This window comes from Cucurbita pepo, chromosome 11 (genome assembly GCF_057944985.1).
Source record: "Cucurbita pepo subsp. pepo isolate OVF chromosome 11, ASM5794498v1, whole genome shotgun sequence".
In the NCBI taxonomy this organism is placed as follows: domain Eukaryota; kingdom Viridiplantae; phylum Streptophyta; class Magnoliopsida; order Cucurbitales; family Cucurbitaceae; genus Cucurbita; species Cucurbita pepo.
Genome location: NC_141808.1, coordinates 14607974 through 14623643, shown reverse-complemented (window position 1 = coordinate 14623643; position 15670 = coordinate 14607974). Strand labels below are relative to the sequence as shown.

The 15670-nt window shown below is 33.6% G+C and overlaps 2 protein-coding genes across 7 annotated transcripts; one reads left to right on the top strand and one right to left on the bottom strand.

Annotated features, from left to right (window-relative positions):
- Positions 1-773: 773 nt before the first annotated feature.
- LOC111806190 (uncharacterized) lies at positions 774-6772 on the top strand. Of its 6 annotated transcripts, none has more exons than XM_023691571.2 (8): positions 774-947; positions 1395-1519; positions 1650-1687; positions 2057-2164; positions 2283-2362; positions 2892-2928; positions 5586-5627; positions 6313-6772. In XM_023691571.2, the coding sequence occupies exons 1-8, from the start codon at positions 813-815 to the stop codon at positions 6339-6341; spliced, it is 594 nt and encodes a 197-aa protein (XP_023547339.2). In that variant the 5' UTR covers positions 774-812; the 3' UTR covers positions 6342-6772. The 6 variants fall into 6 exon arrangements, with proteins under 6 accessions (XP_023547339.2, XP_086984859.1, XP_086984857.1 ...); XM_087128733.1 differs by having other exon boundaries at positions 2283-2393; positions 6313-6489; XM_087128731.1 differs by having other exon boundaries at positions 2283-2393; positions 6302-6489.
- A 4717-nt stretch (positions 6773-11489) lies between these two features.
- On the bottom strand, positions 11490-12949 carry GAE1 (UDP-D-glucuronate 4-epimerase 1). The gene has a single exon (XM_023665419.2). It carries the CDS (start codon positions 12856-12858, stop codon positions 11563-11565), a length of 1296 nt encoding a protein of 431 aa, XP_023521187.2. The 5' UTR covers positions 12859-12949; the 3' UTR covers positions 11490-11562.
- Positions 12950-15670: the final 2721 nt, after the last annotated feature.

Genomic DNA, 15670 nt, shown 5'->3' with positions numbered 1-15670 from the left:
ATTTACTGTCTACTCTACAAGGATGGGAAATGCACCCGTTACCACCGAGCTACTCTATGGCACAATGAGAGCGAGCGTTCAAGACGAGTGTCTCGGACGACTTCCTTTGAAATGAATTTTTTAAAGACAGTGTCGACATTATGCCCCACCCCATTTGTCGAAGGTTGGTTATGCACTCGCTATTTGGTAGAGTCCCATAAATGATATGACACGGACATGAGATGGTCCAATACCTCGATAGAACTCGGATAGATGGATATTCGGGAGATCCCGATGAGATGAACAATACATGGGACCGTTTTCGATGGACATGTCTGAGTAAGCTACGATGATCGATGATATCCTAGGACTTGAGATGGTATCATACATGAAGGTCATGTGATTGGGAATCTAGATGACATAATTGAGACTCGCGGGCACAAGAGAGATCATGGGCCTAGTAGAGACAAGGTCAAGTCGGATGACTTGACTTAATATAGAGTCAAGTCAAACAGAGTCGCAAACGATTGAACGTGTATGCACGGGCGCACGTATGTAGCCGAACCAGCTTGGATTCTACACGAGCTGTGTTCTGTTGGTGAAGACAAACTTCACATAAGGTTCAACAAATCCACAAAGACGGATGGAAAATGTATATGGGACTTGGATTTCCGTTAAAGCTTGTAATGAGTGTGTCAAAATCATGACGTCGCACGGTTGAAAATGTATGATCTCACTCCTTGTTGCACTCGGGACAAACCAACCAACCAAATTAACTATTTTAAATTTCTTTTAAACTCGAGAGCTTAACTCTCTTGTGCTCTCCTTCGTTTATGGCAACTGAAGAAGCTCCTTCCTCCTCGACGCCCGTCGACGGCGGCGCTGCTCTTAACCCTCCTCCTTCCTCCGACATAGCAGCTTCAGCTTCTTCGGCTATTGATTTTCTCACCCTCTGTCAGCGCCTCAAGGTAACCTTAAATGCTGCCATTCAAACAATGCATTTTCTAGTTTCAAGTTGTTTGATGGGTGGTTTCCTCGCTAGAAATGTGAGGGAAAGGGATACAAAAATGGAACCAGAGTTTCAAGTTGTTTGATGGATTTAAAGCATTAACCAATTTATCTATGGTTTCTTTGCTCTGTGTTTGGATGAATATCTAGGGCGAGTATTGTCGATTTTTCTGTATTTCTCGAGTAATGGATGAAATATCTAGGGCGAGTATTGTCGATTTTTCTGTATTTCTCGAGTAATGGATGATGTTCATTCCCATTTTCCTGTTTAAAGGTTGGGGTCTGTATTTCTCCTATTCATTTATAGCTTGATTGTCAATAAACTAAACGGAAATCTGGTTTATGTTATTTATTTTCCAGTTTTCAAGTGTTGTTTGATCATGCCATTTTATTTCAATCTGAACTAGACTACGAAAAGAACTGGCTGGGTTCGTAGAAGAGTCAAGGATCCGGAATCCATAGCAGATCATATGTACCGAATGGGAGTAATGGCGTTCATTAGTTCGGATATTCCGGGCATCGATAGAGACAAGTTTGTTATTCCTAACATTTTATGATCAGCTCTTATGATTATGTTTCACTCTTCATCATTGTCGTTGTTTTCGGCCCCTTGTACTGTTGTGTGGAAGGTGTTTTGATGCTATATTTATGTATATCTTCAGGTGTATAAAAATGGCAATTGTACATGACATTGCAGAAGGTGAGTTATAATTTCTTGTCCTTCCTTTATTGTTTTATGTTTCAATGTCATTTGGACTTAATTAGCCTTACAAGAGACAGCGATAACATCTTTTGTCTAATGTTGGATTAGAACGATATCGATATTGCCTAGATATTTGTCTGAAACAAACTTCATGTTCTTGGGATTAATTTTTCTTTGAACTCCAATTTTATTTCTTCTAGTTTGATAATTTCTCCAAAAGTGTAACATTGAAAGGCGAGATAAATATATAGCCTTGAAAAGGATTAGAAGTCAATCTATGTAGGCATCCAACCATATTCATCTTGAATTGTTGGGAGTGCTGCTATTAAATAAAAAATTTCAATGACTTGCATATCATTTGAACAGCAATTGTTGGTGACATTACCCCATTTGATGGGGTTTCAAAGTTGGAAAAGAGTAGACGAGAACAAGAAGCATTAGACCACATGTGCAAAGTGCTTGGTGGTTCAAGAGGTATGCCATTCAGTCATTTATTTTGAGATTCTAGGGGTCAGGATACATTTTTCCTGCATGCATCATGGTTTGTCTGTCAACACCTTTTTTCTTATAAAAATATGTGTGAAAATTGCAGCCAAGGAAATAGGTGAATTGTGGATGGAGTATGAAAATAACAGTTCACCAGAAGCTAAAATTGTGAAGGATCTTGATAAGGTCAGCTACGTAAGCTTAGAAAGTTACGAAACTAAGCTCGATGCTTAATACTTGCTATGTTTTTTCTCTTCTTGACACCAATGATGTTTTTTTTTTCTGTTGTTCTTTCAAACAAGCATCTTGCACATATGCTATATGCGTTCGACACAATAATTATATCATTTATAATCAAAATTATTTATCAATATATAAATTCTAAAAATGGAAATGCTAAGATAAATAAATTCTCATCTACCTTAGCTGATTATTATTGGCAGTAGACTGTGAAGTTAGCTCATAGCCTATAATGGATAAAAAAATGTAGCTGGCAGCTGTGGCAGTTGTTGGTTCATGAAAAATTTTGCGAGAGAAATAGGGTACGATAAGATATTTTTATTTTCCCACGTGAGGATCGTTGAAATGTATTTAACAGTGTGACGAGGAAGTACACATGGTAGGCGTATTTGATAATTATGCTTGATAGCAAAGAAGTTCTTGTTTGATGCTCATCACGGTTAACCTTTATTTACTTTTTCATGGTTTTCTACAGGTGGAGATGATTCTTCAAGCTTTGGAATATGAAAGTGGTTAGTCTTCTTTTCCTGACATCTATTAACACATTTTTTCTTGTTTGACATATTTCTCAAAAGCAGCTGCTTTCTTTAATGGATAGTATATGTCAAATTTGAAAGGTTAAATATGAGAGGAAACTACAAAATTTGTTATGACATTTGTATGCAAAGTAACAGCGGTTTGTTGAAGTCTTTAAATCCTATTGGCGAGGGCCATGATTAGTTTAAATGCTTGCAAGTATGTATCGTGGAAACTTAGTGATACATAATTGAAACATAATTCATTTAAGAAACTTGCTTAACCACTGAAAGTTGGGTAAATTAAGAGGATGATTTTGTGCTCTTTTCCCTTCATATTTATAGCTGGCTCATAAACTGCATCCATCAAGAATAACATGAAAAAAGGAGAAAAGCAGATTTTCTTTCCTACATTTGTGAAACTAACAAGAATCTTAGTAAGATCAATTGGACGTTTTGTTTTGTACTTTGAAGTATAGAAAGGCCGAATACAAAGGGTAAATAAAGGGCTTTTAAGTTGGAAGCGAAGACTTAAGCATCAACCACCTTCAATCTGCAGACAATGCAATCTTCTTCTCTGATTTGTCAGATGTCTCCTCCAAAAAAAATATGATTGAGACAGTAAAAACCTTAAAAGTTTCTCCTTCTCTGATTTGTCAGATGTCTCCTCCAAAAAAACATGATTGAGACAGTAAAAACCTTAAAAGTTTCTCCGGACAAAATATCTCCAAAAAAATAAAGATTATGGGCTATATGTCAGCACAAAAATTATCAATGACCTTGCAGGAGATACGGCTGTAAAATGGGTTAATGAACGAATATGTATCTAGAATTACCCTTAAAAGGGACCACAATCCTTCTCATTCTGGAAAACCATTATTTAAAATATAGAAATAAGATTATCCACATGGTCATCATGCTACACTTCTAAAGGGAGAAGGCTCTCCCTAATACAAGCCACGTTGTCCAACCTCTCCACTTATTATATGTCTCTATTTGAAATTCCACAAAAAAGTGGCTACGAATATAGAAAGATCAAAAACTATTTGTGGAAAGATGGTCCACACCTTATCCGATGGAATACCATAAACCTCCTAGCAGAAAAGGTAGGACTTGGTCTATTTTCGATAAAGGAGAAGAATAAAGATCTTCTCGCCAAATGGATATGGAGATATAATCACGAAGAAAGCGCATTGTGAAGAAAACTTATAAATGTCAAATATACTCCTACATCATATACAAATTGATCCCCTTCTTCTTCTAAAAAGGGGCCATGGAAAAACACCAAAACCCCATCACTAGCCGAATTTGCCATAGGGTGGGTGATGGAGGAAGCACATCTTTTGGACCGATCCCTCGATTGGAAACATCATGCTAGTCTTGCGGTATCCACTTCTGTATAGACTCTCTCATAGCAAAATGGTCACGATCCAATAAATATGCAATGATGTCAACAAATTCTAGGACCTAAGGCTTGGTAGGAACCTAAAGGATAACGAAACTACGAAATGAGATGAATTAAGACTTGACCTCGCCTCAGTTGCATTGTCTAAAGAAGTAGATTCATTGACATTGCTTTCTAGCCATGACGGGGTCTTCTCTACAAAATCTTTGATGATGAACATAGGGAAAGAAGTAGATGCAATAAACTTCACGCTAGCAAAGACAGTATGGAAAGGAAATTACCTTAAAAGGACGAAGTTCTTGTTTTGAAATAACGCATAAAACCATTAGCACGATTGAAAATCTACAAAAAAAAAAAAAAAAAGAAAAAAAAGAATGCCTATATGACTCTAGTTCCAAAGTTGCTGCCCACCATGCAAGAAAGATAAGAAATCACAAAACCATTCATTTATGCAATGCACATGCGCTTAAAATTTCTGAAAAGGATCTTCAATAGCTACGGATGACATCTCACTTTTCTCAGGAAGGTAATAGATTTATTGGACATGGCCTTGACATACCACCCCTTCAAGAATGCAAAAGTCTTGCTATGGAAAAATCTCATTATGACTTTCTTTTGGATACGTGAAAAGAGAGAAATTAAAGAGTATTCACACAGAAGGCACAAGCTTATACTATGCTCTTCGACAATATTGTTTACCACGCTATATCTGGGTTAAATTGTTTAATATTTTTGCTTCCTATAGTCATACCTCCCTCATTGTAAATTGGAAAGGTTTTTTTAAAATATCATGGAAAACACATCCTTTTTGTAAATTTCAAACATCAATAAAATTGTTTCTAAGAAAAAGAAAAAAAAAAAAAAAAACTTGTACCTTCACCGGCCAATAAATTTCTTACCCACCATAATCAGTAAATGAGTATCACAAATATTTCAGTCTTCACAATATTTTTGTTTCTTTCATTTATGTTCTGAAGAATGTCACATGCTAATATCACAGACAGGTGGCTGATGCATCTAAACCTTCTAATCTTGGTTTCACAGCATCTTTCAGATGACCCTCTGGTTTTAACTTTTTTTTGTACCTTCCAACTGGACTGACTTAATTCTTGGAATTAATATTTCCCCTGAAACTTTCAGTAGGGTCATTAGTTCATTCTTGTCTTAAATAACTCGTCTTATTAAAATCTTTTACTACGCCAAGTACTACAATTGATGATGGTAATCCAAGTTATTTGTCTGTGTGCAGAACAAGGAAAGGATTTGGATGAGTTTTTTCAGTCAACTGCGGGTACATTTATTTCTCTTCTTTGGTCTTTTATTTGGTGTATGTTTGGCATGTTTTTTTAAAAAAAAGTGTTTTGAAGTGAAACATTTATTTTATAAGCACTTGAAAATTTGTGTAATCCTTACTCTAAAAGTGCTCTAGCTGCTTTTTTATCTATTTTTGGAAGCTTCTGACCCACTTTTAAGTATCGAAAATTTGGATACTTTTGGTTGGTCAAAAGCACTTCTTATCCCAATAAGCAATTTAAAGGACATGCCAAACACACACTAAGTCACTTCTTTGCTAATTTATTTCTTTTGACAAATTAAATGATCAATGCTGTTTTGTGTAAAAGTAGTATCTCATAAAAGAGGTATAACGAACACGAATACTTGTTCTTGTCCAGCCTTTCCTGTCTGTCTATTCAGCTATTGTGATCTAAACCATACGATTTAGACCCCAATGGGGCCAACCCCATTATCGGTCGACATACTAAATATGTTTCTTTTTTTCTTTTCTTTTTGACAAATCAAGTGACATTTATGTAAACCCCATACTAGTTACCAAAGTAAGCCATCTTTCTGTTCTTAAGTAGTAAACTGTACATTTCAAAATTAATTTAAATTAGTCCTGGGTTTCTTGTGTTGGTCATTTCTTATTCCACTTGTAGAACCCTACTTATTCCATTAAGCACGTAGGGAAGTTTCAGACCGAGCTGGGACGATCTTGGGCGTCTGAGGTAATATCAAGGAGAAGAAGGGATATCGATGATGGGCCCACAGTCAAAATTTCAGAGAATTAACATGCCAATTCACAGCCCAAGAATTGAGGTTACTGTTTATTTGGCAACACATTTGATTTCTAATATTTGATTTTCGATTTTCTATTTTCTTTGATCATTTTAAGCAGATTTTTTTGTTGAATTGCAAGAATACATCATCATGCTCTAAGGCCAACATGTCTAAATTATGGTTTCTATATAGCCTACTCAATGCTCGAGTTAGATGTTGTCTGGTGGGTAAGGATTAGGGAAAATGGCACATTGGTACAAGTAGAAGAATTGTTACACGTTTCAAGTGTGAGTAGTAATTTTATTCTATATGTACCAAAAGTCGAGATTGTGAGATCTTTTCTTGATTCCTACGTGCCTTCATTATATTTCTATGATCCTTTCCTTATTTCTTTCTGTTGATTAAGAAGCAATTTGGAATTGGGTTCCATGTGGAGGAACCTCTTCTTGGCGGAAAGGAATGTTTCCTTGGGAGACTTTATATTCTCTAAAGTATGATAATGCCAAAGGTGAACATGACATTTGCTAATATTTCGAGTGGAATGCACATGACGTGGACATGATTGCACATTGCTCATTAAGCGTGCACACAATGAGCAAAGGGAAGAGAGAGGATGTAAGATCCTACATTGTTTGGAGAGGGAAACTGAGCATTCTTTACCAGGACGTGGAAACCTCTCCCTAGCAGACACGTTTTAAAACCTTGAGGGGATGCCTAGAAGGAAAAGTCCAAAGAGGATAATATATGCTAGCGGTGAGCTTAAACCGTTACCAAAGAGGTTATACTTGGATTGGTAGGGACGTTTGAGTTTGAATTGATTTTAGGGCGTGTTCGGCTTCGTGAGCCTAACCCTATTTAAAGTTCTTCGAGGTACACGTTTGAGTTTGAGTATGTAGCATAAAGATGGATGATTTTACCTACTACAATGCTTTAGAATACCAATATATATTGTTCTTAGTACTTTTATAAACTAGATGAATAGATCTCCAATAGAAGACATTGTTACAATTTCAAGCAAAGAGAGAGTTCACCTATTGCCAAGGGTCATTTTATAAGGGACTTTGGCTTATTCTAATCTCAACTATACCTAAACTAGAAGGATAATCCTATTTTATAAGATAGGATTTGTTGTCTCGAACCTTTATGCTTTGTCTTTTCAATTTTTTTATATCGGTCGTCTGGCGACGTTCTTGTAGTGGTGTACATGAGTTGGGTTGGCTACCTGCATGAACTGAATACTCACAACCCGACCCTCTATTTTCAGGTTGGGTTGGGGTTTGGTAGTCGAGTAGTTCAATTTTTCTTACTTATTTTTAAACCTTCTATTTATCTACAATACACGTCATATTAATAACTAAGATTTCATAAAACTCAAATATCAAACATTCATAAGTTATAATACATCACATCAAGTGATCTTCATCTTCATAACAATTATAGAAGCTCGGGTGTATACAAGTTGGATTGGGAGAATTTTTTGGACCAACTCAAAATTAGTCGATCCAAACTGAATTTTTCCGACTCCAAAAATTCAATCCCACCCAAATTGATGAGGTAAAAAACTAGTTCAACCTAACCTTTACGGTTTGGGTTGGGTAGTCAGGTTGTTCGAGTTATTGAATTAAAACTCTCTTAAGTTCTTGTCGTAAACTTTAATTATATATATATATATATCTACAATATAACATAATAATATTTGAAAAAGAAAAAATACGAACTAAAAAGGCAATGAGACTTTTTCGATAAGGACTAATATTTTAAAATGTTTTATTCAAACTTTTTTTTGTACAACGAGTACTCTAAATTATTTAACCTGCACCCAATATTTTTTATCCGTTCTATTATTTAAGTATGAACTATCAAATTATGTTTCGTATTATATTAATTAATAACAAACATAATTTTGACTATGGTTGATTTTAAAATATTAAGTTTAGATTTTAGATTCTTTTTTAAAGCATAAATTTCAAATTTTATTCCATAAATATTATTTTCCCTTTTTTTTCTCTTATTAAAAAAATTAAATAAAGTTTTTTTCCATCCCCACACGTCCTCCACTCATTGGTTAAATAAAAAAATATTTATTGGAATTATATAATATATAACGACAATAAAATCGACCGATAAATGCCACGTTTCAAAATAACAAAAGATAGAGGTGGGGCCCACACACGTTTTTCATTCTAAGGAAACCGGCCCATCACGTCGTGCCCGTGACAACTTTGTCGTATTATAATTATATTATATATATATATATATATATATATATATATATATATATATATATATATATATATATATATATTAATAACTCCTATTAAATAGTTTTATTCTAAAAATGGTTAAATGTATTAGATTTAAATAAAAGTTTAATATTTAATTATATATACACACTATTAAATCATAAGGTAACATTAATTTTAATTAAATAAGGTATAACATATATTTAGAAAGTCATAATCTACAGAGGTGTTAGTAGGTTGGACTAGGTCGGGTTAGAACATTTTTTTGACCTAGCCTAGTTGTTCGGGTTGTATACTTTTTTCAACTCAAACAATCCTTATTAAATAATAAATACGACTCAACTCAACCTTTAGAGTGCATTGCGAGAAGGATAACTGTTGAAGGAAGAAGAACTGAGATACAGGCTTTGATGCACTAGTCGAGGATGTACACCCCTAGTGCGAGGAGGATAACCGTGGAAGGAAGGCACCAACTGAAGAGAGCCACTATGCGAGGACAAGTTGCCAACTAAAGATTGAAGAATGTATTGTATGGAGGATGTGGATGTGGAGTCGTCAACTGTACTATACGAAGACTGTATTATGTTGTACTGAGTGACGACTAACGAGGAGGGTACTCGAGTAGAAACTGAGAAGAAGTACTGAAGTCAATTGATCCTTGATTTATTGGCCAATGACTGAGGTCTGCATCGTGCAAGGAGTACACATATCGTGTACTATATATATATATATATATATATATATATATATATAATTAACTAATTGAATTTTATTTAACAATTCAATAAGCGTTACATTAATTTCAAGAAAAAACGAAAATGAAAAAAAAAATATATATATATATTAAAAAAATACGGATCATGCTTTGTCCATTTTCGTCACAAAAATCTCTCTCTAATTTTTCAACTTTATTTAACCAATGAAAATGCTCCACGTGTTTGCTGCTGAAAATGGTCATTAAACAACTGTCGGTGGTTCTAAATTTGTGGAATTTAAAAAGGAAATTAATAATTCTTGCTTAATTTAAACTTCTTTTATATATATATATATATATATATATATATATATATATAATTATAATTATTAAATATTGAAGCGTGGGAAGCAAAACACTAATAATTGAGTTGAAAATAATAATTATAATTATAAGTTATTATTTAATAAGCCTCTCACTAATTAATAATTACTTAAAAGTGGACACGGAAGGTTAAAATATTTTTTAAATAAAAGCTATTATTTATTAATTGTATTTTTTTAAATAAAATATTTCAAATTAAATGAAAGGATAATGATGAAAAATTTTGACATAATTTTCTCTTTTATGAAAAGCCATCTTGATGGTTACTACTTTAAATTGGAACATATGCTCTCATACAAGCTTTTTCATACACAAATTTTGAATAAAGTTTGGATGAGGGTAAAAAAGGGATTCACATTTGTTCGGCTCGATTGATTAGTTTCACGTTAAATAGGAAGAACTTGAAAATTCCATCAAGTCCCGAAGAATTCAATCTCAACCAGAGATGTCTATTTTACTTGTAGAGCTGGACTCGAAAGGAAATTTCCCATTTAGACGTAAAATTGGGGAAGTAATGGGGAACATTTTTTTATCCGTTAGATAAATGAGACCAAAGACGGGATTATATTCACTGTCACTGTCTCTGCCCCGTTACAATTTTCAAATAGATAAAGACTAATCAATGTAGAATAAAAGAGTTCGAACAACAAGACACCATATTTATGGATAATGGATAAGATAGAGCTTCAAATGGATTTAATTACTCTATTTTAAGAATTGACGCGTCTCGTTGAAGAAATTGATTTGTTTGAGCTAATATAGTTGGAAAAAATTAAAATTTATGATTCGATAACTAATTTCATACAAATATTGTCGAAAGTCGTCGAGCTTAGTAGAAGTCAATATCATGATAATTATTATTATGTGATATTTAATAAATTTTAATAATCAAATTCAAATTAATCGTAGAAATTTATTTATTCATTCTAAAATAATAGCAAATTAATTTGAGAATGGTTCAACCGATTAAAATATACTTATTATATTAATATATTAAATTATTGAACTAAAAAAAATTAATTTGAAATAATATGATAATTAATTTCATATTAATTATAAAAAAATAATTAAAATTTGGAGTAGGAATAAATTTCAGAATCTGTGAGGGTATATAAGCAAAGAATAAAATTGTAAAAAAAAAAAAAAAAAAAACCGAAAAACTTTGTCGGCAAAAGGAAACAAATTATCGTGGCGTGTGGGGACCACTTTTGCCAGCTGGAAAAATCACCACCTCTGAATGATTTTTAACTTTCTTTTCCCGGCAGCCGAATCCAACGGCTACCGTACGCCTTTATTTCTGCGAAAGTCAGTGGTGGGTGGGCCCCACTTCTTACCGTATATTACGGTTCTCCGTCGTCGCAAATAAATAAATAAATAAATAAAAATAAATAAATAAATTCCTTTCTCGTCCCTCTTCTCTTAGCTGTCTCTTCTTATGAATATAAATATTGTCGGCTAGGCCCACTTAAACCTCTCACCTATTCCCACGCGCCCTCAAGGCGCGTACACTCCACGTCAAAAACAAAATTTAAATTAAAAAATAAAAATAAAAAAGAGAAATCAAGAAATGATCGCCGTTACCAAACTTCAACATCTTTCTTTTCCTTTACACAAAAAGAAAAAAAAAAAAAAAAAAAAACACAGAAAAAGAAGAATACAGAGAAAGCTCATCTTTAATTTTTATTTTTTTTTTAATTTTTTTACGAAATTAAAAAAACAAAAAAAAAAAATCTATCTTTTAGGGTTATCTCATTCCTAAAATACTTAGAAGACAGAGAGAAAATTAATTATATTAAATTAAAAAAAAAAAAAAAAAAGTAAAATAAAATTCCCCTTTTTTAAAATTTTTAATTTACAGGTTTTCCGTGATTATAGCCATAATACGATAAATACCATCTGACGAACTTCTTCAACCCGGTCTGCAAATCCGTGGTCGGTTTATACCCGAGTTCCTTCCGAGCCGAACTAATATTCGCATGAGTAAACGGAACGTCGCCGTTTCCAGGCATTTCCACCACATTTTTCTTCGCCTTCACCTTCAAATGCCTCTCCAATATACTCACCAACGTCGGCACCGTCACCGGCGATGTATTCCCCAAGTTGAATATCCTATACGCCGCCGGTCCGGTTTTCTTCCCACCTGAACCGGTGCTCTTCCCTGATGTATCCAACGACCCCAAACACCCTTTCACAATATCATCAATGTAAGTGAAATCCCTCGCTAAATCCACCCGGTTCTTCCCGCGAAAAACCGTAATCGGCTTTCCTTGAAGAATATTCCTCGTGAATGAAAAATACGCCATGTCCGGTCGGCCCCATGGACCGTAAACCGTGAAGAATCTCAACCCGGTTATCGACAAACCATAGATGTGATTATAAGTGTGAGTGATTTCCTCTCCGGCTTTTTTTGTGGCTGCGTAGAGACTCGCGGGTTGGTCGGTTCGGTCCGATTCGGAAAAGGGGACTTTCTCGTTCAAACCGTAAACCGAACTGGAAGAAGCCCAAACCACAGCCGGTTGTGGGTTAGCCGATTTACATGCCTCAAGGAGCGTAACTAAACCGGCGATGTTGCTATGAACATACGAATTGGGATTCTCCATAGCGTAACGGACTCCAGCTTGAGCCGCTAAATGCATCACGTGACTAAAAACGACGACGTCGAAGAGCTTCTCAAGCAATCTAGCGTCGTTTAAATCGCCGTGAACGACGAAGATTCCGTGATCGGAGAGAAGCGATTTCCGGGCTTTTTTCAAGGAAGGGTCATAATAGGAATTGAAATTATCAAGGCCGACAACGCCGTCGCCGCGTTTCTTCAAAGCGAGGGAAACATGGGTTCCGACGAAGCCAGCAGCGCCGGTGACGAGAACAGAGAGGCCATTAGGACGGTGGGTTTGGGCGGAGTGACGGAGTTGTTTCTCCCATTGGATGCCGCCCCATGAGACGGAGAAGTAGCGGCTACCGGAGTCGACGAAGGATTGGAAACTCAAATAGGAGGCGGTTAAAGCGATTAAGAAGAGAGCCCAGAAGAACATGGTGGTGGTGGAGGCGAAACAGCGGTGGAAGTGGCGGTTCATTGGGTGGTTTCTGTCGATCTTGAACTTTCCGGGGGTGGAGGGGAAGAGCTCGTCCTGTAAGGAGGGCATTTTGGGGAATTGGAAGAAGAGAGGAAACGTTGCAGATGCAGAGATGGGGAAGGGGCTAAGCTTTTTGCATCTGCCAATTAGAGAAGGAAGGAGAAGAGGGTTATAAATAGTGGTAACCCACGCACCAGAGAAGACGCGTGAAAAAGGACTGCCAGATTGGAGGATCAATTTTTTTTTTTTTTTTTTTTTTTAATTATTATTACGAATTTGTTAAAGACAATTCAACCAATTACCACTTTTTTTTTTTTTATTTATTATTATTTATTTAAATAATGATAAATTAGAATATCATGTTTTAAAAAATATTAATTTTGAAATTTTCATGTTTAATTTATATTTATAAATTTTGGAGATTGTATCCGTTAATACTCTTAATGTAACTAATAGATATTGTCCACCTTGATCTGTTATGTATCATCGTCAGTTTTACCGTCTTAAAACTTGTCTACTAGAAACAGTTTTTCACACCTTTTATAAGGAATGTTTCGTTTTCTTGTGTGATGTAAGATCTCACAATTCACCTCCTTTTGGGGTCTAGCGTAGTTGTTGGCTTATACCCGATGTTTGGCTCTATTAAGATATGATATTTTGGAGATATATTTTAATAATTAGTTAGGGAGCATATCTTATATATTAGTATATTTTATTTAATAATATATTTTATCTTATTTACTTGTTAGTTATATAATTTTCCTCATTTAAATCGTGGTAAACATTAATGAAAATCATATTTTCAATCCCAATTCTATTCCTATTTCTCCTTCTTAACCCGCTCTAATACTATTTATAACCATCCAAACTCATTGCTGGCAGATATTGTCTGTTTTGGTTTATTACGTCTTGTCGTTAGCTAGACGTGTTTTAAAACTGAGGCTAATGACGATATGTAATGGGCTAAAGTGGATCGTAGCTAATGGTGAGACGTAATTTACATTGTTCTTTAAATTTCACTTGGAAAACATCGTGTGAGACGTAAATTTATGTCGATTAAGCTCCTTACTTGTTATAAGTGAATCAATTTATACTCTCTATTAAGATTACCTTTCAGAATCATGTATGCATTCACGTGTATATTAACAAAATAAAGGATCAAAATTGATGCATTGACGATTTTAAAATGAAATTAGAGCTGATAATCTAAAATTGATTCGTGTATCTGAACTACACATAAGAGATAATATATATTGATACAGTTACAAAAGTTTAGGGTTTAAACGGATAAAATTATTAATTTAAGGTTTTAATTGGTACGACCATTTTAATTTAAATTTAGAGATATTAATTATATCTTTATTTGTTTGCCTATATTCTACTTTTCCATTAAAAAAATAAAAATAAAAAATAATTAAATTTTTAAAAAAATAATTAATTTTTAATTTTCAAAACGTGTAGGTATAAACCTAAAATTTAAAAATTCATATAATTATCAAATAGTGACGTATTTTTTATAATCAAATCTAATTTAATGTCGCTAAATTTATTAAAGTAAGAAATAAAAATAATTTATATCACTGATTATACTCGAGTTGGTAGGATCTTTACAACTACTAATAATATTATTTATTATTATAAATTTATATGTGGTGTTAGTTCATCATTATTCAGTATAGTTTACTCATAAGACATTAAATTATTACAAAAAAAATTAGGAAAATTATAATTCTAAATAAATTATTAAAAAAATTTATATTTTAATTTTTCGAATTCTAAAAATGCGTAATAATAATTATAATAAGAGTTTTATTTTTTTAATTTAATTTAATTTTGGGTTATTATGGCCTGTGGGGTGTGGTTTTAAAAGAAACAATAACATGGGCGCCGTTCCGATTGGCTGTTTTATAGGAAAAAATAAAAAGAAAAAAGAAAAAGAAAATAAATAAATTTATAACATTATCAGTTATCACGCACTTCCAGGGAAATGGATTTCAAAACTTTTTAATTTTAAATTAATTTTTTTAAAAAAGGGATACCACCGGGAACCGGAAGAAGCGGACGCGACTGAAGGAGAAGTTTCTTGAGTTGACCGGATGGGAATAAATTTAGAATGACCGCGTAGCCGGTGGACGGTGATTTACTTTCTTTTCTCTGTAATTTCTTTTTTACTCGCTATTTTTAGGATTTAATGGTTTTTATTCCTTTTTTCACAATTAAAAATAAAAAAGAAAATATAAACATTTTTTTTTTTTTTTTTAAATTTGAGTTCATTGATGTCTAATTTGGACTTTTTAAACTTTTAAAAATAATTTTGAATTTTTAGAAAATTAAAAAAAATTATTGTGTTTGGTATAAAATAATACTAAATTATTTGTAGCACTCGAGATCTAGATTTGACACTTGATAGCCTTGATATTCACCTACATTTTACAACATGGTCATGTTACTTACTCCTTGTTTTTTAGAGTTAAAACTGACACGAGAATTCCTATGATTAAAAGAAGGTGCACCTTGTTGGTATATGTAGTACCTTTCGTTTCCTTTCAGCCTTTTTTAGTCATCTTATCCTCAAGATCGCTCTCATTTGAATGTGGTATCGGTTGACTCGTATACTCTCATTTACTTGGGTGTTACACTTATGATCGAGTCATTAAAAAAAAAAATGAACATTGTTGTAAAAATTTAACGTATTTTTTAATCATAATTTTCATATCTTCAAGATCACTCTCGTTCAGATATGGTTTCAGTTTATTCATGTACTCATTTTTACCACGAGCATTATAGAAGCGTTACAGGTACATTCAACTTTTGTAGTAAGTGAAAAGGATAAACATAATTGCAGTAAATAAATAAAAAAAAAAAGGTAATTATTATAAAT

What these genes read in the sequence shown, in the direction of transcription:
- LOC111806190 (XM_023691570.2), top strand. Translation starts at nt 813, where the DNA reads ATGGCAACTGAAGAAGCTCCTTCCTCCTCGACGCCCGTCGACGGCGGC. An exon ending in AGTGCTTGGTGGTTCAAGAG is followed by an intron (nt 2,165 to 2,282) that starts GTATGCCATTCA and finishes TGAAAATTGCAG; the next exon opens with CCAAGGAAATAGGTGAATTG. An exon ending in TTGTGAAGGATCTTGATAAG is followed by an intron (nt 2,363 to 2,891) that starts GTCAGCTACGTA and finishes GGTTTTCTACAG; the next exon opens with GTGGAGATGATTCTTCAAGC.
- GAE1 (XM_023665419.2), bottom strand. Translation starts at nt 12,858, where the DNA reads ATGCCCTCCTTACAGGACGAGCTCTTCCCCTCCACCCCCGGAAAGTTC.